Below are 24589 nucleotides of genomic sequence, written 5' to 3'. Positions count from 1 at the left end.
TGCATAACCACTGTTTCTAAGAACTGCTCCACATCTGTGCTGCATGAAATCTGGCAACTGTGAAAAGGTATTCCAGGCAGGGATGGCTTGACTACATTCCACAGTTCCTCTGCATTTCTTGGTTTTGCTTCAGAAACAGCATTTTCATGTCACCCCATAAGTTTACTATTGGATCAAGGTAGGAGGATTGGGCTGGTCACTCCATAGTGTTAGAAGATTCTGCTGGCTTACTGGTGTGTTTTGGGTCGTGGTCTTGTTGAAACACCCACTTAAAGGGCACTTCCTCTTTGGCATAAGGCAACATGACCTCTTCAAGTATTCCGATGTATTCAAACTGATCCATGATCCCTGGCATTCAGTGAACAGGTCTGACACCACAGTATGAGAAACATCCTCATATCATGATGTTTGCACCACCATGCTTCACTGTCTTCACAGTGTACTGTCAGCTTGAATTCAGTGTTTGGGGGTCATCTGACAAACTGTCTGCGGCTCCTAGAGCCAGAAAGAGCAATCTTGCTTCATCAATCCAGAAAATGTTGCACCATTTCTCTGTAAACTAGTTAGTGTGTTCTTTGGAAAATCGTCACCTCTTCAGCACATGTGGGTTTTCAACAATGGGACTTGGCCGAGGCTCCTTGCCAATAGCTTGGCGTCACATAGGCGTCTTCTAATTGTTAACAGCAGACTTTCTTTGATAGTCCTGGAGCTGAGTCTTTGCTATTTTGGCTTTATTCGATCCATTCCAGCTGTAGTTTTCCATTTTCTCCCATGTCTTTCTGGTTTTGGTTGCCATATGAGATCATTTTAGCTGAGCACTTCTTTATATGTTTTCCTCTCTCAGTTAACTTTGTAAACAAAGTACGCTGTTCTTTGGAACAATGTCTAGAACGACCCATTTTACTCAGATTTTCAGAGAGAAATGCACTATAACCAGCTTTTAGAACACTCACTGCCTTCATCCTTAAATAAAGCCACCTGTTTGACACCTGTTTGTACACAGAATGAATGACCTCACTGTGATTTAACTCCACAGTGCTGTCATTTTAAACACGCCCTTTCAGTTAATGATTCAGTTACACAGAACCAGCAGCACGCATATCATGACTGTTGACTACATCAACTAGTGAATTATTTGCCATGCAGAAAGATACTTTCTACCAAAAAAAGTGATTTACCTGGTTGAACTGCTGTTACTTTGAAGACAACTGTATAAAACTTCTTTTGTCTGTAAGTTGCTGTGTTTTGTTTGTATTTTGTACGCAAGCTGCTTCAAACAAACCACCTTTAGAGCAGTGGTTCTCAACTGGTGGGGCATCAGGACCCACCACCAGCTCCTTAAAAGTCACATATTTTACACCTTTAAGACAAGTTTATATTGGTCTCAGAGGTCCCCAAAACATGCCTGTGAAGTTTGTTGCTGTAAAAACACTAAAAACTAAAAAACACTAAAAAACCCCTCTGTTAGCACTGCTCGGAACGGGCTGTTTCTGTGTCTGTGGCTTTAAATGTTAATGAGCTGTCTGACTCCGCCCCTGACTACGCCGCTCTCAGGAAATGGATGTGGCTTAATGGGTGAGGAGGGTGGCACTTTCTTCCAAGTGGGGAGGGCCAACCAAAACCTGGGGGCAGTGCTAACTCCCCACATGACATCATGAGGGGAAAATCTGAGAGCAGCTTGTTTTAGCACACATTTTCTGAAAGATGGAGAAAGAGAGGGGAGGATGGAATGGATTTTTTTGATTCTTGGGGGAGTTGTGGACAGGCAAGGGGCACATAATTTTGTTAGAAAAGCCTGAAAAAGTGTGTTTTGCATAAAATGTGACCTTTAAGAGCTTGTGACCCAATTTTTTTTAAACTTCTGATCACTCAAAATTTTTCAGTGAAAAATGTTGCAGTTTGGACCTCAAATTGAATTGAACATCCTTAGAACTAAGAGACAGGTCTGAACATTTAAAAAGCACACCATTACAGAAGGAGCTTGTATACATCCTGTTTTAATTGCCTTACCTTGCCACAAACACTGAAATGTAATCTTTATCACAGGACAACCTAAAAATACACGTATGAATTTAGTAGATGTCCACTAAGGGCTTCGGTATAAACGTTTGCTGCATTTCTTTTTCCTGGCACACATTTGCAACCCACTAGAAAAGGCTTTGTGACCCACTTTTGGGTCCTGACCCACCAATTGAGAACCACTGTTTTAGAGGGATTAATAAAGTTATGTGAATTTAATTAAGAAGTGCATTAAAGGCTCATTTGTGATGATTTGTTTCCATCTGCAGGTACGGCTTCACATTTCTGGGTCTTGAAAGTAAAAACATGAAGATTCTCAACAGGAACAATGATGTAGAAATGTAAGTTAGCAGTTGCATTTACATTTATATTTGCTCTTTAGCTTTAATGTTGTGATTAATTTTAGTATCTTTTTCGTTCCTAAAGGTATGAGCTCCTCCACGTGTTAAACTTTGACCCTGTAAGAAGGAGAATGAGTGTAATAGTCCGATCCAAATCAGGTGAGCTCAAGTTTACTGTCAGGTTTGTTGCCTTGATGTTGATTTAGTGTTGGCGCTGAGTCCTTCAACAAGCATTGTGTTTGTGTGTCGATATGTTTGTGTCCAGGTGATACACTGCTTTTCTGTAAAGGAGCAGACTCTTCCATCTTTCCCCGCGTCAGACAAGAGGAAGTCGAAAGGATACGCATGCATGTGGAGCGTAATGCAACAGTGGGTGGCAAAACCTTTTAAAATGAAGTACTTTGGATGCTTTTACTGTTATGATAAATGATTCTGGGGTAGGACAGATTTAAATTTAAGACTCTAATGCTGACACGTTTTGTGCTTTCTTTGTATCACTTCTCAGGAGGGCTACAGGACACTCTGTGTGGCCTACAAATATCTGAGTGCAGAGGAGTACGCCCAGGCAGATGCAGGATTGAGGGAAGCCCGGCTCGCTCTGCAGGACAGAGAGGAGAAGCTCATGGCTGTTTACAACCAAGTGGAGACTGGCATGAGTCTGATAGGAGCGACTGCTGTGGAAGATCGGTGCGTGCTTACACAACACAACCATACATGTCCCACTGGAAGCTGCTGATATTTGAAGTTGTCCATACTCTTTCCCTTCCTCTTATCCTCCCCTTCCTTTCCTTTAAAGAAATCTTAAAAAGGGATTTAAATAGATGAGAGAGACCCAAATTTTAAAAAAAGCCAGCAATAGAAAACCTGCCAGAAACATCCCATTCTTATGAGCTATTCTTAAAAACATCACTCCTGCTGCTTATACAATCTCAACACTTCCTGCTGCTCTTTTATCAGACAAGGTCCTCCAGCACCTTTTTCCTGCTTTCATGCATTTCGCAGCAGGTAATAATTAAATTAGAAATTAAACAAACATTAAATATTCAAATAACATTTTTTTGCAAGTAGTAGCAGCTTTATTTTAGGGCAGTTATGGCAAAAATCATAGTCACCATTATTTTGAAAGGTTGAATTGAGATCATGATTTTTAAACAAGATTACTCACTGATTTTGCAACACTGCAATGCTTGCAATAATTAAACTTAAACACTCTTTAACACATTGAAAAACAAACAATAAATTAAAATAAATGAGAAAAAAAATATAAATTTATAAAAATGATATGATATAAGAACAATTAATAGGCAAAAATAATACAAACACTAAGACATCAACCACATGGAAGACCTTATGGAAAATTAAGCTCATACACAGCAAAATCGGCAGTGTTAGATTAACACTGAGAGTGTTAAATCTAACACTAGAAAAGTGTTTATATGTGTCCACACTTTTGAGTGTTAATTTAACACTTTTCAAAGTGTTACTTTTTTCACACTGAACTAGTGTTACTCCAACACTATATGGTGTTAAAAATTTACACCGAGTAGTGTTGATAGTACTCTACACTGGTGTCAGTGTTAAAAAATTCAACTCTACTGGACTTCATGTAAATCTGTTGTGATAACACTAGTGAGTGTATTACAATTAACTCCAGTGGGTGTAGAAGATTATCTATAAATAACAAGATACAAGACATGCAACTCTCTCAAAACAAACACAGCTAGACATCTGAATACATCTAAAACATCTAAAACACATCTATACATACTGCCCAAAGGCATGATGGGAAAACTCTGCCCTCCAGATTGAAAATGCAGTAGGCAGGGCTTGGATCAATTGACACTCTACAGTGTTAGAGTAACACTGGTCCATTAACACTGTCAAATAACTCCAACACTAAAGACCATTTACTCTGAATAGAGTTAAAATAACACTCTGAGTGTTAAAATCAACACTGAAATGTTTAACACCGAGAATTTAACACTCTAGTTTTTTGCTGTGTACACGGCCCTTGACGACCTGGCTCCTACATATGTAACTGAATTACTGAGCACTTATTCTAGCAGTCGCCATCACTGATCATCTAATCAGGGCCATTTAACAGTCCCTCCTTTAAATTTTAAATCCCAGGTGATCGTGCATTTGCAGTGACAGCTCGTAACATCTGGAAGTTTTTCCTGTATTATCAGGTATACCAATCTGGAGTTTCTACTAAGTTTGCTACTAAAAACTCAGTTTTATAGAGTAGCATTTTTATAATTCTTACATATTTTACTTATGTTTATTATTGATTGTATGCTAATTGTATGCACTGTGTAACTGTTTTTAAAAATGCTATATAAATAAAGTGAATTATTATGAATTATTATCATACAAAGCCAGTTGTGATTGAAATTGAAACTTTTGTAACTGCCCCAACTCTTAACCTCAACATCAACAGATTCTTAGTAGTTTATTTACTAATGGTGACAGCAAAAAGCCCCCTCTTTTAGGTACTTTTAAAAGCGATGTTAGACTGCCATCTTGTGGTTAACTTTGGGTACTCTGTCACACTTCAAGAGTTGAAAAACTTTGGGACATGTATTATGTGTAAAACACAAATAAGAAGAGGTTTTGACTACACTTTAATAGATGTATCTGTTTATAAGACATTAAATCAAATTATTGAATCTAAAGTATCCTAAGAAAAAGCTAATTAACATACATTTTCAATCATTGGCTTCTTAAATAGTTAGATGAAAAGGACAAGGGTGCATGCTTATTTAAGAGCAACTGTTTTGTTGATGTTACATTTCTGTATCACAGAGGCTCATGTTTGAGCATTTGGGCACCAAGTGACTGCACTTCAGCACATGTCTTCATATTATGCACTAACAATACGTCTTCAGTGATAACCTAATGTCTTTCCTGCCTGTTATGCAAACAACAGCCCATGCATCATTTCCGTGCCTCTTTTACGGTGACTTTGCAACTCTCTTTGCTGGTGTAATGCAGCCGCTGGGGAATTAGCCACAAGCTAAGAGGCTAGCAGGGTCTATTTAAGAGCTTTCTCTCTCATGTTACGATAAACATGTTTTTAAAGGACACAGTAATTTAGATAATAAATATTGTGGGCTACTGATTAAACTGTAATGACAGCTCAATTCAAGATGACAAGCTGTGAGGGAGTCGTGTTGTGTAATTCACAGACGAGCTGGTTCTAGGGCTGGCTTCTTTTGTGATCGATGGGAGTAAGCTCCCATTAGAGAGATGGTGGTTCTTTTTTCCACTTTTGTTGTTGTTTAAAGTGCATAAAGAAGGCGGATGAAAAGCTGTTTTAAAAATGGAAGACAATCTGTTTTCATTGAGCTGAGTTCACTCTGAGCGAGGCTGGACAGACATAAGTAAAGACATACTTTTGTTTACTAGCTCAGCACAGCAGATCATATCAGTTGATGGGGCGGTCTTCCAAACTAATTCCAGTGGAGGCATCCTAGACCACCTCTGAATGCAGACTAAGCTATTGGACATCAAACTGTTTTAGTATGCATTGAAGTACAATCACACAAAGCATTAAGGATTACCTCTTGGTGTTCAAATGCCCAAAACACATATAAATCCCTTTTAATGCGTTGTCTAGATGTGATAAAAGAGGGATGCATTTTACTACAGCCTCATCAGTGAAGCAATGAAAGTCTTATTTCTGTTAAACTTCCATTTGCTCTTCTTAAATATGATTTTTCCTGTGCTCTGTGTGCAGCAGTCTCCTTTTACACTAAATCTCTTGTGAAATTCAACCTTGAAGCCTTTAAGAAACCAGCATTTTGCCCTCTTTGAAGTCATGATCTTACTATTAGTGTAGTTTAATCTTTCACTTGTTTCATGTCTCGTATTTGTGCCCTTTTCCTCAGGCTTCAAGAGGAGGCAGCAGAGACCATGGAGGCGCTGCAGGGGGCGGGCATAAATGTTTGGGTCCTAACAGGGGACAAGATGGAGACAGCAAAGTCCACCTGTTATGCTTGTAGATTGTTCCAGAGAAACACAGAGCTTCTAGAGCTGACTGTGCGTACTCTGGAGGACGGAGGCAGGAGTCGGGAGGAACGACTGCATGAGCTCCTGCTTGACTACCATAAGAAAGCTGTGCAGGATGCTCCACCAGTGAAAGCAGGCGTCACCAGGTTTGTACCTTGACCTTCAGGGTAGAACATTCTTTGAACTGAGATTATTTTGTTATGTTTTTCTTTTGAGTTATGGCATTTATAACCAAATCTATTTAATGATTGATAGAATTGTCCTATTTTGAATTATAGGAGCTGGTCATCGGCAAACCAGGACTATGGTTTTATCATAGATGGAGCCACCCTGTCGATGGTGCTTAACAACTCCTCTGAATCCAACGAAAGTCGCTACAAGAACTTGTTCCTGCAGATTTGTCAAAACTGTAGTGCTGTGCTCTGTTGCCGCATGGCACCTTTACAGAAGGCACAGGTTGGCATCGTCAGTTATACTCAAGAAAATGTTAATCACTGTAGAGTGTAAATGATTTTCTGTCTAATACTTCCATTGCTGTTCTCTGTGTTGCTGATTATAGATTGTCAAGATGGTGAAAAACTCCAAAGGCTGCCCGATCACACTGTCCATTGGAGACGGTGCCAATGATGTCAGCATGATTTTGGAAGCTCACGTTGGTATCGGTAAGAAATCTTGTTTTGAAGCTGGATGGTCTTTTTCAGTTTTTCCACTGTAGGAATCTGCATTAATTTCATTGATTAAAAATATGAATATGAATATGTTCATTGGCAACCTTTTTGTCCATAGGTAAGTGTCCAAGGTAGATGAGACTAAGAGTAGCTAAAAGAGATCTTCAATAGTCAAAATCCAGGACAACAAAATGAGACAGTATGTCTGAACAGAAGCAGATAATGTATCAATATGAATATTTTACAGTTTTATTAATTATACAATTTGATTAAGTCAGGTTAAAGAGAATAAATATTTTGACTCAAAGTTTTGACTGATATGTAAGAACTTTTTATTGCCTAAAACTGGACTAAAATGTTTTCGAACTGTTGTCAACTAAATCTGGACAAAAAACATAAAGGTTAAAATTGACTAAAGTCTAAATAAAACTGAAACGTTTTTAAATACTAAGACTAGATTTAAAAAAAAAAAAAAAGTTGCTTAAATTAACACTTGTAAGAGTAACATTTTCCATGCAAGAGAATATAAGGCTGACACACTCACACCCTGTGTCTAAATCCATGCTTAAAGGTTGCATATTATGCAAAATATACTTTGTCAGGCTTTCAGAAAATGTATGCTGAAATATGGCATTTTCAGATTTTCCCTTCATGATGTAGGGAGCTAGCACCGCCCCCAGGTTCGGTTGGCCCTCCCCACTTGGGAAAAAGTTCCACCCTCCTCTCCTGAACCCCCTCTCAAGTAGCAGCTGAGAGGAGGATCAGGAGAATTCAATTCATTAAGCCGCATCTATTTCCTGAGAGGGGCAAAGTCGGGGGCAGAGTCAGACTGCTCATTAGCATTTAAAGCCACAGACGAGAGGCATCTGGCTGCAGCCCTCGAGCAGACCTCTACGCTGGGGTGTTTGGCTGGAGACCTCTATGGTGGGGCGAAACCTCTGCGCTGGGGCGTGACGTACATTGCCCAAGCCATGGACCTCTACGCTGGGGCGTGACGTATATTACCTGCGACAAAACTTCAGCTCTATCCGCTTGCCGACAGGCTTACCCTAAATCTAACCAGTCGGGTTTTAATGCCTAAATCTAACCAGTCGGGTTTTAATGCCTAAATCTAACCAGTCGGGTTTTAATGCCTAAATCTAACCAGTCGGGTTTTAATGCCTAAATCTAACCAGTCGGATTTAAACGCCTAAACCGAACCAGTCGGGTGAAGCCCCAGCGTATGGGTCGGGATCTGCTACTGCACTGTCAAGTGTAGACCCCTACGCTGGGGCTTCAGCGTAGGGGTCGGGGTGTGCTGCTGCACGCCCAAATGTAGCCACTATGCACTTTACATTGTAATAGGCTGTGTCTAGCAAATATGGAGGATGAACAGACCAGATTTCTCTCCACTGGATGTCAGATACAGATCTTTTAACCATGTGTCTGGACTCAAGAGGCCAATTTTTCTTATAGATGACAGATATTAGTCCTCAGAACTGATCTGTTTCTGCAATAGCAACATTCCTGACAGTAGTATTGTTTCTGTGTTTCAGGTATAAAGGGTAAAGAGGGTCGGCAGGCAGTGAGGAACAGTGACTACGCCATCCCTAAACTCAAGCACCTCAAGAAACTTTTGTTAGCTCATGGGCACCTTTACTATGTTCGCATTGCACATCTTGTGCAATATTTCTTTTACAAGGTAGGAGAAATACACGTCTGTCACACTTTGACTTCACATTCTCAGACTAAGAACTTGTTTTGACTATCAACAAAGGCTGTCTCCCAAACAAACCCACACGTTCACTTAAATTAGCTAGATAAATCCACCTTACACAGGGAAAAGTTTTCTTTTAGGTTGAGCACCGGTTCATGTTCTGCATTATTCATCATGTGGGAATCTTTGATATGAATGCATTTCATGTTTTGACGCTTTCATCTCCCATTGTGAGCCTGTTCTTCTCTGTTTGCTTGCAGAACCTTTGCTTCATCTTACCTCAGTTTTTGTACCAGTTCTTCTGCGGCTATTCCCAGCAAGTGAGTATGAGCTGAGGCCTTTAAAGGTTCAAAGATGCTGTGAAGATGAAAGGAGGCAGTGTCCCTTGAATCCACATGTCCTTGTTGTCCTGAATGCTAGACTCTTTCCCTCAGATTGCCCCTACCTCACTGCCCCTGGGATGTTTGAGCTCTGATTGATATGTTTTATACTGACTGTGACTGCATAGCACTGCTACAGATGTTTTTTCTTCACCTATGGTTTGTTGTGTGTGAGTATTATGCAATCATGAGTCATAACATAATGATGCATCATAGCAGTGTATGTATGGAGTAGCAGTTTTAATAGTAATATCATATTTCTGTCATTTAAAGGTGAATATTTCAGTGTCCTTTATCTCTGTCCTTTAGTGTAGCTCAATCATAAGGACTTTAAAGATGTATATACACATGTATACTGTTAAAGTGTGAGTGAGTCTTGTCCTCTCCATGATATTAACCCCTGGTTGCCCCATCCCTCCTCCTACCCCTCCCTCCCTTCTTCTCCTGTTCCTCCTCCCATCCTCCCCAGCCCCTGTATGATGCGGCCTATCTGACGATGTACAACATCTGCTTCACCTCTATGCCCATCCTGGCTTACAGCCTCTTTGAGCAGCACATGTGCATTGAGGTTCTGCTGGACAATGCTACCCTCTACAGGTAAACCTTGGAACCTACAGTTATCAGCAGTATATTCAGGGCCTGCTAAGCTGCTCACTTCAGTTAAGGATGAGCAATAAACAAATCTGGTCAAGTTTGCCTCTTAGTTTTTAGATGTAGGTGTTCTGGTTTGAACCAGTGTTAATTCTGGAAGCTATTTTAAGATTAGTCTAGTTTTAGTAGATGAAAACTCAAAAACATTAGAGTGGAAAGTCCTTACATCTTAGTCTTTACTTTTAGTCAAAACAACTTTTTTCATCTAAATAATATAATTAGCCATATTGTATAACTGATACAATAATAATAATACGTTTTATTTATACAGCGCTTTTCAAAAACTCAAAGACACTGTACAATAGTTGAAAGACATTACATACCAAAAAATAAATAGTAATAAAAAATATGTAAATGTAAAACAGTAATATTAATGAGAATGAAAATTAATTGAAAATACCCCACTGAAAATACTGACATACTTTATGTGCACAGTTGAGAAGTTCTGAATGTCCAGCACTTACATTTTACCCTGATTTAGTCTTACTGGGAACGAGAATGAGATGTGATGAGAAGGGATTTTGCACTCTTTTTCTAAACTGTCATAACATATGACTTGAAATTTTGTTTTATATTTAAGTGAAAGTCATAAAATGCAAAGATTGCAAGTACATTTTGACAAATTTAACCATTATATTTTTTGCACTCAGTTTACATATAGTTTATTTTTTGTCTAGTCATGACTCAAACATGTGTTTTAACAGCACTTCATATCAAATATCTATGCATGCAACAGAGGTGGACTAAGCTAAGCCAAAGGCAAATCCATTGCTCCCTTTTTTAAAAATTGTATTCATCAAAGGAAGAGCTACTTGTAACTCGTGCCCAACAGATGTGAATGTTTGAGGACCATTGCTGATACCGATATTAGGGAATGAAAAGTATCAGCCGATTAAATTTTACACTTTTTTTTTTTTTTTTTTAAATTAATTGACTGTTTGAAAGCTGATAATTCTTCTGTATGTTTCTTATTGAGGTGGTAGTGGGTGTTTGTGTGAGGAACATCATATTGAGGAATCTGATATTTTACCAGCCTTACTCACGTGCACCAGAGGGTCAAAATATAAGGAACACTTCTTCTAACAACAGCAACACATACTGTAATCTCAGAAGAATGAATTATTTTTCTCAGTGTCAGCAACATTTATAAAGTAATATTTATTGAAGTAGAATTCATGGTAGAGATGTTGTTATTGGTGTGGATTACATTGCACAGATGTGTCTAATGAACTGGTCAGTATCAAGGATATTATAGTTAACTGAAACTAACTATATGACTAAAACTAAAATTCGAAAATCATTTTAGTTAACTACAACTAAATAAAAACTATGCTTTACCAAAAAAAGTAGAGACAAAATATCCTCAGTTTTAGTCTTTGACACAACTATACTGACTGGCACCTACACCCAAGCCTGGGAAGTGTAAAATGGCCTGATTTGATTGGATAAGACTTCACACAGTAATTTTGTATCTGGAATTGTATTCAAACATCATCTTTAGGTAAATGAAATGATAAGTGGAGATTAGCATGTTTGAATAGGTTTTTAAAAAAGTATGACATTCAATCAGCCCCGACATCTATCCGAAAAAAAATAAAACTAATAGAAATCAAACTACAACGAAGCATCTTTGCAAAATAACAATGAAACTAAACTAACAAACCAGCTGTTAAACCTAATTAAAACTAAACTTAAATTGAATGCAGAAAGTGAAAAATGAAAAATAGAAAGTAATGAAAAATCCCAAACTATTATAACCTTGGTTAGTATTTTGGACTTACTGTAGGAGTTGAACTGGAAATAACACGATCAAATAAAAATACACAATCTTGCCAAAATTCACGCTGTATACATGAACAGCCAAAATTATCAAAAATGAAGAATGAGAAGTGTGTAAAATGCACACAACCTCCCCTAAGGATTAAATCTGTGATTATTTGTTTATAATCTTGTGTTGGACAAAAGTCTATGATCTGGCTTAACATTTTGACAGGTCTACTGGTTATAATAAAAAAAGTAGTTACAAGAACATTTAATTAATTGGTGTGTTTTTGTAGAATTTATAGATTTATAGATTCATAGATTTATAGAATTAAGACTTCATTTATGACATTAAATATTATAAATGTGCATTGTAGTTCCTTTTTCCTCAGTAGGTAAATCTGTTCCTTTTCCTTGCCCAAATATTTTATGTTTTTTACCTCCTTATGGTTGAGATTTTATTTTATTTTGTTTTAGAAGTTAACAGTAAAACAGCATAAAGAGCAGAAAAAAACCCCCAAAAAACACATCAGTGGGATACATACAGAAGCTTTGTTAAAACTGTACACATCTTTGTGTCTTTCATGGAGTGGTGGCAGTGTCTCTGAGGAGTTTTTTTACATAGTCCATTTTTCCCATTTCTCAGAAAATTCTGATTGTTAAATCCTCAGAATATGTGTGAGTCTTTCCATTTTGTAGAGCTCATCTATGGTTTTCATCCAGAGTCTCAAAGAAGGAGGATCCTCTTTGCACCATTTCCTTGTGACTGCTTTTTTGGCTAATTTTTACCAGATATCTGTCCTCATAATGCACTTTATTCATTGTCAGATTACCAAGATGCAACACTGTAAACTTCTTTTGTAATTTATAACCCAACATTATGCCCAGCTCCTTCCATATATCATCCCACTACCTTTCAATTTTCACCCATTCCCAGTAAATATGAGTTTGGTTTACATTTATATCTCCACACCTATATTTGAGATTTTATGAAAAGAGACAGAAAATAGTAGGATATATGTAAAGAACAATTCGGTCAATCTTTTTTCTTTCTTTTCTTATTCTTTTCTGCAATGTTCTTTAGAGAGATTGCCAAGAATGCCATGTTGCGGTGGGGACCGTTCCTTTACTGGACTGTACTTGGAGTCTTCCATGGCTTGCTCTTCTTCTTTGGTGTCCGATATTTGTTCAGCAATCCTGCACTGCAGGATAATGGCCAGGTAGGATTTTAACCCCTTTTTAAAATAGAATTGCTATTAAATTTCTTGTTTAATCTATGCCTCTCAAGTACATTTGCTTGTCTTAATTCAATCCAGGTTTTTGGCAACTGGTCGTATGGAACAATTGTCTTCACCGTTCTAGTCTTCACTGTTACACTAAAGGTAAAATATTGCCCTTTTTTATTTATCTAAAGTTATGCAAGGTTGGAATGCATTAGAAGAACCTTGAGATCCCAGGGTTTGTTGTAGACTGTCAGATATTTGACATATTTACAAAAAACTTTTCCTTTTTTGATCCCAGCTTGCACTGGACACACGGCACTGGACGTGGATCAACCATTTTGTAATCTGGGGCTCCTTGGCTTTCTACGTGTTTTTCAGCTTCTTCTGGGGAGGAATAATATGGTGATGACTGAACCCATGTAGTCATTTTAGCTGACCTGTTACGTTGTTCATTTTTATTCAGTCTTCTTGTTCTACAGCTTTTTAAACCAGTGTGTTTCCTCTCCTGCAGGCCTTTCCTGAGGCAGCAGCGTTTGTACTTTGTGTTTGCCAACATGCTGAGCTCCGTGTCAGCATGGCTGGTCATCATCTTGCTCATCCTCGTCAGCCTACTGCCAGAGATCCTGCTTGTGGTGTTCCGCAAGCCCCGAGGGCCCCACGCTCGACAGGTAAGAGCTGAAACAAACACACACTTGACCTGACACACACATTTGCTCTCTACTACTACTCTTCTCTCTTTTTCAATATTTTCTCACTCTGTCCCCTCTGCCTCATCTACTACACATTTGTCCCAGATTTATAGCAATCAAACCATGTATAATTATGTAAAAATTGAACCACATCTTTTCTCAGGGGTTCTGTTGCTAATAAAGCCGTTACTCTATGGATTGCAATGTGAAGAAAATGAAGTGTTGGTGTTTTAGTTATAAGAAGGATTTAAGTTAAATCCCTCAAATATGTTTAATTGCTCTTTTAAAGGATTTTTTTGCCTTCACCAACAACTTTATTGTGTGTATTGTTAGATGTGGACATATAGGACAAGGGGAAATGGAACATTTATATGCCGACCTCATGTTTGTGATAAAAGTACAACCTTTACCTGACCTCCAAAAACACACCACCTGTATTAGCACAGCTGGCTAACATGACATGAGTCACATTTTGAGAATATATTGCATACAGCATAATGTTCAGGATGAGTCTCAAAAAGTATTTAATCTAGGGCTGTCAGCTTTAATGCACTAATAACCATTAAGTAACATCCGTAATTGGTGGGTTTTCAAAAAAATGTTTGAATCAAATGCTTTATTGTCCCTGTAAACTACTGCAACAGCTTTACATGTCTTAGTCTCATTTCTGTTTTAAAAAATGACGGCAGCTCAGCGGACAAGTCAAACTTCATCTGCACCTCGTGATATCAAACATTTGCCTTTCTACTGTCCCCTTATTTCCTTTTCAATCCATAGCAAGTTAATTTTTCTGTAGTTACACTGAATCAGAAAAGTGCGTTTCACTTTTTCCACATTTTGTTATGATAGGTCATTTATTCCAAAATGGATTAAATTCATTTTTTACCCTCAAGATTCTACTTCTCATATATTATCTAATAAGGCAGCATGTGTCCTGCTTACAGGTGGAGCTGTAAAAAAGAGAGCCTTTTCAAAACTGTATTTTTTATTTCCATTAAGTTTATCTGCACCTTGTAAATGATTATATTTTTTTTTTTCTTAAGTTTTCCCACATAGTATCTGACTGTTAGCTGTCTTGTCCCCTCCATCAGCTGTGTATTTCAGCATAATTTGTAGCTGATGGAGGAGACAAGATGGGACAGAAAACAGGAGTTCACAGGCTGAAGTTTCCGTGTTAAATCTTTAGAAAGGTAGATGTAGGCCTAACCATTTCCAAGAAGCAGATACATTTGAAGAAGGAAAATATAGTAGAAATATAGTTTAGAAAAGACCGTCTTTGTTACAGCTCCACTTGTAATCAAGATGCACGGCACTTTTTAAGATAATATATGAGAAATTCAAGACAAAAGGAGCTTATTATTCTCAGTGAATATCTTTGTTATAACAAGACTGATCTAGCAAAGACGTTTTGTGTTTATATGTGCTGTGAAATTTTGTAGCAGTGCTGCGATGTTTAACGGGGAGGAATAATTATGAATTACTTTCATGCACCCTTTATGAAGATCAATGAGAAAAAAGATGCAATCATTTCCAAAATGTATAACATGACTTTAGCTAAAGAAAAAAGTATTTATAGCCTTTTAAAGTGAGATTTATACACCTTTTTTACATTGATCTGCAACGTTTTAAACCCAGCTGTCTGCGACTTGACAAGCTGAATGGCTGGTGACTACATCAGACGGTTTGATTCAAGCTGCAGTGGCTCAGTTTGGACTGCTGCGACTCTCACCAGCAGCGTTCTAAGACCGTCTCATGTTGCGAATCTTTGAACTGAGCTTAACAGTCAGTCATAATCCTCAATCTGCCTAAAGCTTCTTATTTTCCTTCAAATTACAAACAAGTCTGTATCCAAACAGGAAGTTAGTGACCCTTAGATTAAGACAGTACAAAACCCCAGAATGAAACAAAACAGTTTTAAATGCAAAATAGTGGAATTTAAAAATGTGACACATAGGCTATATTAATCACAATCCACCACAGAAAATTTAAATTTTTTTTACATTCTGACAGCCCTACTTTAATCTTCAGATATTTTGCAGCATATTTATAACTGAACAAAGATAAAAGGTGCTACTTTCCTCCTATATTTAAGTTGTTTGCGAGTGGTTGGTGTGACTGGACCTTAGACAGTCAGAATTTCCTCCTGAAGACTACTTTCCCAGATCCACTTTATCATCAGCTCTACATGTGGTTAATGTGTTCTCAAGCAGCTGGATTTGTTTGGTGGCAGGCAGTGTGCTGCTGGGTGTGCTCCACTCTCCTCCTTGTTAAAATTGTGTCTAGACTTGTTTTATTAGGAAAAGAACTAAATTAACCAAATGTTTTGCACGATTTGAGAGAAATCATGCTGCAGCTTTGTACAGTGTGGATTTCTTTTTTCAACATCAGAGTCTTCAAAATCAGTGAAATATCACCGTATAAATATTTAATCAGTAAATGCACGGCCTTCTATCTTATTTGTACTAATTTTCCTCCTCTTTGACTTTGTTTTCTTAACTGGTGCTGTGGCTTATGCTCTTTAAATATTTCTTCTTGCTCTGTCTTGCCCTCTTATTCCCTCTCTCTACTCACTGGACCTTCTACTCTAAAGATGCAGCATCGCCTTCCTTCCTCGGGGACGTCTACTATCTTCATGTTGTCGCAGACTGCTAGCACTCACAGCTTCTCATGGAGCGACTGAGGTCTCTTTTTCTTTCTGTCAGCCTTTAGTCTTAAGCCTCTTCCTGCAGAGTCCCTGTGTCTTCCAGTCTTGCTTGTTTTCCACCCTCTGTGTCCTTCCCCTCCCACTGTTAGATCTCTTTCTTACCATCTAAAGAAACTTGGGGTGGTGCTTTGTGGCATTTTACAGCCACTGCTTGGATGAGGAGTTTAGAAATGCTATTCTTTTTGGGCCTTCTCTATGAACCTAGATGTGTTCTTTTTTTAGAAAACTGGTTTAATTGGGAGGAATTTTTGTCAGTTGGTTCCTAAATCAACTAGCAGTGTGGAGTAGGACCGGGTGTCCATGCTGAAAACGTGCAGTCAGCCTTCCATTCTTGTCTGTCCGGTTATATCAGTCGATGTTTCCTCCTGGCCGCTTGTGCTGCCCCAGTGCCTGCTGCCTCCGCATGTCAAGTCAGTCGAATGCAGCACGACAAAGCACCAAAACTTACCTGCATGAGGTTCAAGTCAACAACCTTATCCTGGATCCTCACCAAAAACCCTGCGGGCATCTGCATTTTTGTCTGTGCGTGTGTTGTGCGTGCGTTATCTCACATATGCTGCATAGAAACACGCAAGGGAAGCAGCTTTGTAAAAATCAGGGGAAGAATTTAAAGGTGAAGGTGCCTCAGAGGGCACCTGGACTGATTTTCATTGTCCACCTGTCCAGTTTTTCAGTCTGTGTGTCTTTATGTCTATCCGTTGTGTGACTGTGTATGTGTGCAGGGAAGAGACCAACATGGTGAGAGCGGCGAAGTATGTTTGTGTTTGTCAGCGTAGTGATGTCATTGGTGTCTCTTGCCTCACCTTTCTAGAAGAAGCCGGTTCAGTCGAGCGCCGGGAGCCCCCAGACTCCCCGGTCTTCAGCCAGGCCTCTGCTCATGAGAACCTTTTCAGATGAGTCCAATACTGTCATTTAAACAGGTACCAGCCCACTTTCAGGACATTTAAGCCAATCAAAGACTCGCCCCCCCACCCCCCAGCCAACCTGTTCAGCAGTTCTGGTCTCTAACTCTGAGTTTTAACCAAAAGACGTTACGGCACACAGGCCCCACTCAACACCCAGTGTGTTCATGTGTTGTATAAGCTGATATTGGCTGGCTGAAGAGATGCATTTTTCAATGTTTTGTGTCAAAGTTTAGTCAAAAAGGTCAAAAGGTGAATGCATCCTTAAGCCTAATGCTGCAAACCATACATTTTTATATGTTTGTGTTCACATATGCTCCTTTCAGCCTCCCTTTGGAAGCCCAGCTTATATAACCACCTGCATGTGCTTTTTAAAAGTGTGTTTTTTCATGTCGGTATATAACATTTGTCAAAGTTGCCTGAGTGTAAGGTGTTGATGTTACAACAGAGGCGTCATCCCCACTGTGCTATTTGTGATGTGGTGGTTTGGCCATGGGTGTTTCATTCTGTGTGCACGTTCCAAACACGTGTCGGTGGTCGCTGTCTGCTTTCTTTCTTGGCATATAACGAATGCATTCTTAGGTGCTGAATAGAGCTCACTGCATGATGTGACCTTGCTTTGACCTCAGACTGAATGCAGCTGCATTTTGTACAGGGGGTTCACAACAAAGTGAAGACGAACATTTCCAGATAAAATACTTTATAATGATTTCTGATGCAGAGGAAACGCTGGAGTATTGTAAATAGGAAGAAAAACATTGAATACTTTGCAAGCCTGCTTTTTCACAATATCAGATATGTAGGTGTTTTAAGTTGTATGTCAACAGCTTTATGCTGAAATGCCACTTTTTAACATTTCTATTATTAATAAAAAAGTAGGTAATTCCACTTCTCACTTCAACATATTCAGGTCAGTTAAAGAAACTGGTCAGATGGATAAAGGGCTGTTACTTTGGTTTAAATTTACCAACAGCCAATCACAGCTGGCTCCACAAAGTAATCCTCCTCATGTGAAATGGCATTGTGGAGTAAAACTGATATCAAGGCCAAGGCTATCAAAATGTTCAATACTCAAGTCCCTTTAGATACACTGTGTTTTAAAACAGTCATTTTAACCCTTGGAATATTAAGTCATTTTTTGCTTTTTTTGGTCAGTCTGTATTTTTTATGCAAAAATGCATGAAGAATCTCAATCCTTTTAAGCACAATCAAGGGGGATGAAGCTTTCTGGAGCCAATAGAGGTGAGGAAAATACTGGTCCATTACAAGTTAAGATGTGGTCAACGTATTTTATTAGATTTTTTTTTTTTTTTACCAATATAATAACCTTTTTTTATCAAAGCAGAAATTGTTTATGTTGAGTATAAAGCCTTCTAAAATGTAATTGTCTTTGCTTAAACAGAATTGACATGGGTAAAAAAAAAAAGGGAAATAATTGGTGTGAAAGGGATTTTAAAAGTAGCTGACAACGGTTAAAAGTGGCAAAAATGGGCATAACAATCAGAGAAATGTAGTAAAATTGGCAAAAATGGGCTTAGAAAGTGATGAAAAGGAGTTAATAGCAGGAAAATTAAGTAAACAGAGGCCACGATAGTTCGATAATGGCAAAAATGGGTCAAAATGAGCTGAAGGGGGTGGAATATGAGGTAAAATGGGATGGGAAAGTTGCAAAAAGTGGCAGAAAAGGTGAAGTGGGTTTTAAAAGTTAGCAAAATTGTGCAGAAAAAGTGGTGAAATGAAATTTAAATAGTAGCAGATATGGGTTCAACGTGGCAAAAAATAGGTGTGAACTAGCAAATTGTGGTTGAAATGGCAAAAATAGGTTTAAAAAGTGATGAAAAAGGGTTAATAGTGGCAAAAATGATTCAAAAGGGCAGGAAATGGGTGGAATATGAGGTAAAATGGAATGGCAATGTGGCAGAAAAGTTTAAAAGTGGCAAAAATATGTTTAAAGTGGCAAAAATGGGTGGAAAATGATGTTGAAAAAAGGTTAAAGTGTGGCCAAATGACTTACACTGGTGAAAATGGGCAGAAAAAGTGGTGAAATGGGACTTTAATAGTAGCAGATATGGGCTAAAAGTGGCAAAAAATGGGTGTAAAGAGGCAAACATGGGTTCAAAATGTCAAAAAGACTCCCAAAATGGTGAAAAGCAGTTGTGTGGCAAAAGACTGGTATCAATTGGCAAAATACAGTTAAAATGGCAAACATGGTTGTAAAAAGTGATGAAAGGAGTTAAATGTGATAAAAATGAGTCAACAGGGCAATAATAGGTGAATGGTGGCAAAAATGTGTCAAAATTGTGGAAAATTGATGTAAAGTGCCAAATAATATTGACAAAAATGGTTGGAAAAAGAGGTTAAAGAGGCTTAAAAAGTGTCACAAATTAAATGATTTCCACATCATAACCCTATAATAGTTTGACACACTTTTCAGCTCCAAAATGAAGCGAGTGTTAGCCAGGATGCTAGTACCAATACTCCTGATCCAACACACATGGATTGATACAATCAATAAATCACAACAGGGGAGGGCCCAGCCTAATCTGTGGGCAGGCCTGCTAAATACCGGTATATTTTACCGCCATGACCTTGTTGAAACTCTACTAAGCATTTGTTCAATCAAGCCACTCAATGTCCCTTCAAAGACAGATTAAAATCTGGAAACACAAATACAGGAGGTGAGAGAGCAACCCTAGGCCTGGTCAGTCGTTTCTTTTAATGTGGAGATGTCTTCATTTTTCTGTCCACCCCCTGTAGACAGGTCTGAATGTTCCACCCTCTCATCACTGGTCACCAGGGTCACCAATATCTGCTCAAGACCTTTTTGCAACAGCTTTCACAGTTTAACCCTCATCTCTATTCTTCCAATAGCTGTCAGAGAACGGCCTCCTCCAAACGTCCAGGTAAACCACAGCCAGATCAACCAACCGTCTGTCTTTTCCTTTTTCCCTGCTGAGCGTTAACCGATAACTGGGGGTGAAATTTGAAGCTTTTCTTTTACTAATTTCTGCTCGTTTATGGTGGTGGGACAAGTATTTTTTGTGTATTCTCTTGTGTTGTGGTATGTGTCCAATCAAAGCTCATTCCAAAGATCGTGGTGATTTCATGGTGTCTTGTTGTATTGTTTGTCAAACACTCCCTACAAAAACACAGTAAAGTAAGATCCATGTGCTTGTGCTTTTGCAGATTGCGCCTGTCACACCACTATCCTACAAGCATCTAAAGGATGGCGACTGAAAGGCAGCAAGGACTCAGAACAACAGCGGCATCAGATGCTTTCCGTGCCAGTCGGGTTAGAGCTGTCTGCCACCATGCCTGATTGGAGAAGAAGAAGAGGAAGAGGAAAAAATAAGAGGAAAAAGAGAGATATTCTGACTGAGGGGGGAGGGATGAAAATGGGTTTGGCAGTCTTTTTGACTTGCTCCGTCCTTCTCCGTCTAATCCCAACAACCCCTCCCCATCCGCATGCCTGCAGAGCTGTGCCCTGTGTTATTTTTTTTATAGATATCTACTCAGAAGACAGGCATGGGTTTTCTTTCTTTTACTTCTTCTTTTCTTTTTAATACAAGCTTGAAATGAATGCAAACACGGCTGCCTTGTCAGTAGCTCTGCCCAACTGCTGTGTTTTAACAGGCGGTTGTTAATTTCCACTCCAAGAATGGTTCACCTGCATGAATGAAGAATGAAGGCTCAGAGGAATGGCTTCACTCCACTGAGGTTCAGTTACTTTTCTGCAAAGTTTTTCTTAACTCCCATTCTTAATAGTTACACTTCAAAACACTGTTTTACTTTATTACACATGTCAAGAGCTATTCTCTAAATTAGTGGTTCCCAACCTTTTTCCTTAGGGCCCCCCACACACACACTTGAAAATTAAACATCAATTTTAATGGTTTTTATTGACAAAATCCCAACATAATAGGCCCAAATAAACTTGTTCTTGGTTAAAGATTTATGTCAGGTGTGTCCGAACTGTCCAAAGGTTAAGATATGCTTAGTGATTGTGTATGGGTAGGGAATAGCTGACAAGGCAAATAGCCAGTCATTTTAAGGATTTTCGGGAGGCCAGTTAGATTTCAGGTGGCCCTGCTTGGCCCTGGATCTGCCTCTGCAGTGCTACTTTCTGCCATGATCCATTAGGGCATTATAAATCAATCATTGTTCATATTTTGGTTTAAAATATGCTTACCATTTACAGTGTTGTCTCAGTTAAGTCTCAGAAAACAATGAATAAATTCTTCTTGTCAAATTGTTTGTTTACAGAATTAACATGGTAGCACGGCCTTGTGCTGAAACTATAAAGTACAATATAGTCAAGCACAAGCTTCATGTTCTAATGTGGGCCATATTTCATTTTATCTTCTGGACCTGCTGTGGGCCAATCAAAAATAGCCTGCAGGCCATACTTGGCCCCTGGGCCATAGTTTGTACACCCCTGAAATATGTATAAACTGCCCATTATTAAAACAGTTCATTAGTCCCTCTCTAGAAAAAAATAAAGAAGATCTGTTGATTTTTAAAGAAAAAAACTCACAATTCTCAAGTTTAAAATGACATTAATTACAAAGAAATTCCTCATTTTTGAGGGTTTTTTGTGTCAAAATTCAAGACTTTTTAAGATCTGAAATTTTACTTATTTTTCTTGTAAATTTCCAACTTTTTTAACTCTGGAGCTCTGAGTTTGATTTCTGGTAAATATATAACCTTATAATCTTTTTTTAAATGTTGACTTTTTTTTGCACAAAAAACAGATTCCCTTTATTTTTCATCTTTTCAGTTGGCCCTAATAAATTATGTTTCTTATTGTGGTTTTAAAAAGTATATATATGTACATCTAATTTTGACATTGGAACAGACTGGGTCTTGCATCCCCCCCTGAGATCTTTAGCTGCCCCTTGTATGGATGCACACAGTTAAATGGTTAAATTTGTTTATCAAATTAGCTGGCATGAGATTTACAAGATGGTTAAACTAATTACCTGTAGTTTTTTATAAACACAAGCTTGAAATCCCAGTCTGTAATGCTCTTTTAAACTTTAATGAACCTCCTGCCACTAGAGGCCACTGAAGCTTCAGTTAATAGCTGCTGCCTTCTTGTCTGAGCTGCCCGTGGCACTTTACTGGATGGAAATATGAGTAGCTCAGCAGTTACCGTGTGGTTTGAACAGCGTAGTATGACAGTTTTTTTTAGTAGTAAATGTAAATAAAGTTGTAGGGTTGAACTCACAGAAACTACTCACCTGAAGTGGAAAGAGGCCACATATCAAAGCAAAATTAATCTGCAGAGAGGAATAAAGGCTTGTGGAGCTAGCTGCCAGTGGTGGGTAGAGTACACAGTTACAGTACTCAAGTAAAAGTACTTTTACTTAACAATAATTATTACTCAAGTAGAAGTAAAAGTACTCATAACAGTAAGTAGTTGAGTAAGAGTAAATGAGTACCTCATTAAAAAACTACTCAAGTAGTGAGTAGCTTCATGATTAACTTCATTTTGTGCAATTTATTAAAATGTATTGCATTACAACATATTATTCAGGGGTAGTAATGTAAACTGCACATTGTCATAAATAAAGTAGCACAACTTGCCAAAAGTTAAAAAAAAAAAAAAAAAAAAACTTAATACATAAAGCAGCAGTCAAATTATGTTTGTTAATCAAAATTATGGGATGAAAAATTCAATATAATGAGAAAAAACAAACTCTTTCTCTCATAACAGTTAACTTATTTCTACATGATGACTTTAATCTCACATGAATTTGTACCTTGCAGTACTTACTTTTTATTCACATTTTATTTATTTTATCATGTGTTAATTATTTTTGGCTCGTATTTATGAAATTGATCTTATGAGCTGGCCTCATTTCTGACTTTTTAGCTCCAATTTATGATGTTTTTTATCCTGATTATCACTCAACAAATTTGGCAAGCCAAACTGAAAGTTAATTAACCCAAAGACAAATGTGGCCCACTAGCCCCACGTTATAACTATGTTAGGTATAATCACTGATATCAGAGATATGCCACACACACGATAGTAGTTTCACCTACGACATAGCGCTTTTGTGGCAGAGTTATATCGGTGCCTGGACACGTGACATCATAAATCACTGACACAGCTGTATCTTTGCGGTCTGCAAGTTAAAACAGAGGTTTGAACTTATACGTTTAGCTAACCAGCAGTGCAGTCATTAGCTTGTTTAGCTTACTTACCATATCATGCTTTCTTAGATTTGACGTGCTATTTTTGAAGCTTGAGATTTCCACCGTTTAAGGAAGACATGGTAGGCAGCGCATTATGTGACTGTTGTTCCTCGTCGTTTGAAAGGCAAAGAGTCTTGATGTTGGGCCAGGGATGAACCTGCTCCTCTGAAGGAGATGCAGGTATTACATATTCAGCCATTATCTCCAACTGTTGGTCTTTGTAGGGGAGGGCTCACTCCTCTGTTTACTCTGTGATGCAGGGGACTTTACCTCACGCTGCTGTGAGAGCTCAGCTGAGAGTAAGAAAAATACCTAATGAAAATAAATTATAGACAAGTAAAAGTAGCGACCAGTGTATTGCCCATGCTATTTAGCAGAGTAAAAAGTACTCTGCTAAATAGCTACTCTCAGAAGTAGGATTTCTCAAAAAAACAAAACTACTTAAGTACATGTAACGGAGTAAATGTAACGTGTACTACCCACCTCTGCTAGCTGCGAATGTTAGCCACGCTGAACAGAGTAACAAGCTCACATCATACCCACTGAAACAGTGATCCTGTGAGGAATTTGACTATTTTCTAGGTATTTTCTCCTCTTTAGGCTAGTCGGTTAAATGTAATTTGAATTGGCGTTTAGATGAATGGGAAAATAGACACGTAGGAACATCCCTACCCCCCTATGGGTGCCCGAAGCCCAGGTTGGGAACCACTGCTCTACATTGTTTTATGCTTGAGAAAATACACTTCTCCACAGTGTAATGTGAAGTTACTAAAGGTGAATCTAGTTCTGCTCAAAGAAATTCTAAATGGTTTTGCTTTTATATACTTTTTCAACTCTAAATTTGCATTCTTTATCGAATAGCATAAACGGTTAACAGAGGCCATTCGCCACTCAATCCAAAAAGTGTGTCTGTGTGTGTGTAAGATTGAGAGATAGATTAGAGATGTTAAGCATGATTTGGCAATGAAGCATTGCTGGGAGTTTGACCTAGATCTCCCAAACTCAGAGATGATTTAAGACAGAGTCGATTTAAGATGAGTAAATTAATATATGTGCTGTACTGTAAATAGCTCAGAGATGTATGATGCTCAAAGCCAAAAAGATAGACGTCAAACGATCAGATTCTGTCCACGGTAGTGTGAACTGAAAGTCAAGAGTGCGTTTGTGTGTTTGTTCTGGACAGTGAACTCCAGAAATACCTGTGCGTCATGAAAACCAGGATTACTTGAACCTTGTTTATGTAGACATTTCCTGCACTATTAAGAAAACTGGTTTCTTCATCGGTCACCAAGGCACACAAATATATGCCTGAGCACACAAACTCATGCACATATCAGCTATAT

The 24589-nt window shown here is 38.4% G+C and overlaps 1 protein-coding gene across 1 annotated transcript in view; it reads left to right on the top strand.

The window, feature by feature from the left end:
* atp11c (ATPase phospholipid transporting 11C) overlaps positions 1-22618 on the top strand; it is an 82502-nt gene extending 59884 nt beyond the window's left edge. Inside the window, exons 15-31 of the mRNA XM_041797173.1 lie at positions 2289-2360; positions 2446-2519; positions 2626-2729; positions 2866-3047; positions 6251-6517; positions 6650-6827; positions 6931-7033; positions 8575-8720; positions 8996-9055; positions 9585-9712; positions 12612-12747; positions 12844-12909; positions 13049-13152; positions 13262-13418; positions 16955-17063; positions 19917-19948; positions 20232-22618. Coding sequence (XP_041653107.1) covers positions 2289-2360; positions 2446-2519; positions 2626-2729; positions 2866-3047; positions 6251-6517; positions 6650-6827; positions 6931-7033; positions 8575-8720; positions 8996-9055; positions 9585-9712; positions 12612-12747; positions 12844-12909; positions 13049-13152; positions 13262-13418; positions 16955-17059 — 1882 coding nt within the window. The 3' untranslated portion in view covers positions 17060-17063; positions 19917-19948; positions 20232-22618. The remainder of the gene's footprint in view (positions 1-2288; positions 2361-2445; positions 2520-2625; positions 2730-2865; positions 3048-6250; positions 6518-6649; positions 6828-6930; positions 7034-8574; positions 8721-8995; positions 9056-9584; positions 9713-12611; positions 12748-12843; positions 12910-13048; positions 13153-13261; positions 13419-16954; positions 17064-19916; positions 19949-20231) is intronic.
* Positions 22619-24589: the final 1971 nt, after the last annotated feature.

The sequence above is a fragment of the Cheilinus undulatus genome, linkage group 10 (genome assembly GCF_018320785.1).
Source record: "Cheilinus undulatus linkage group 10, ASM1832078v1, whole genome shotgun sequence".
In the NCBI taxonomy this organism is placed as follows: Eukaryota; Metazoa; Chordata; class Actinopteri; order Labriformes; family Labridae; genus Cheilinus; species Cheilinus undulatus.
Note: the sequence above shows the minus strand (reverse complement) of the source record. Positions and strands in the feature narration are given on the sequence as shown.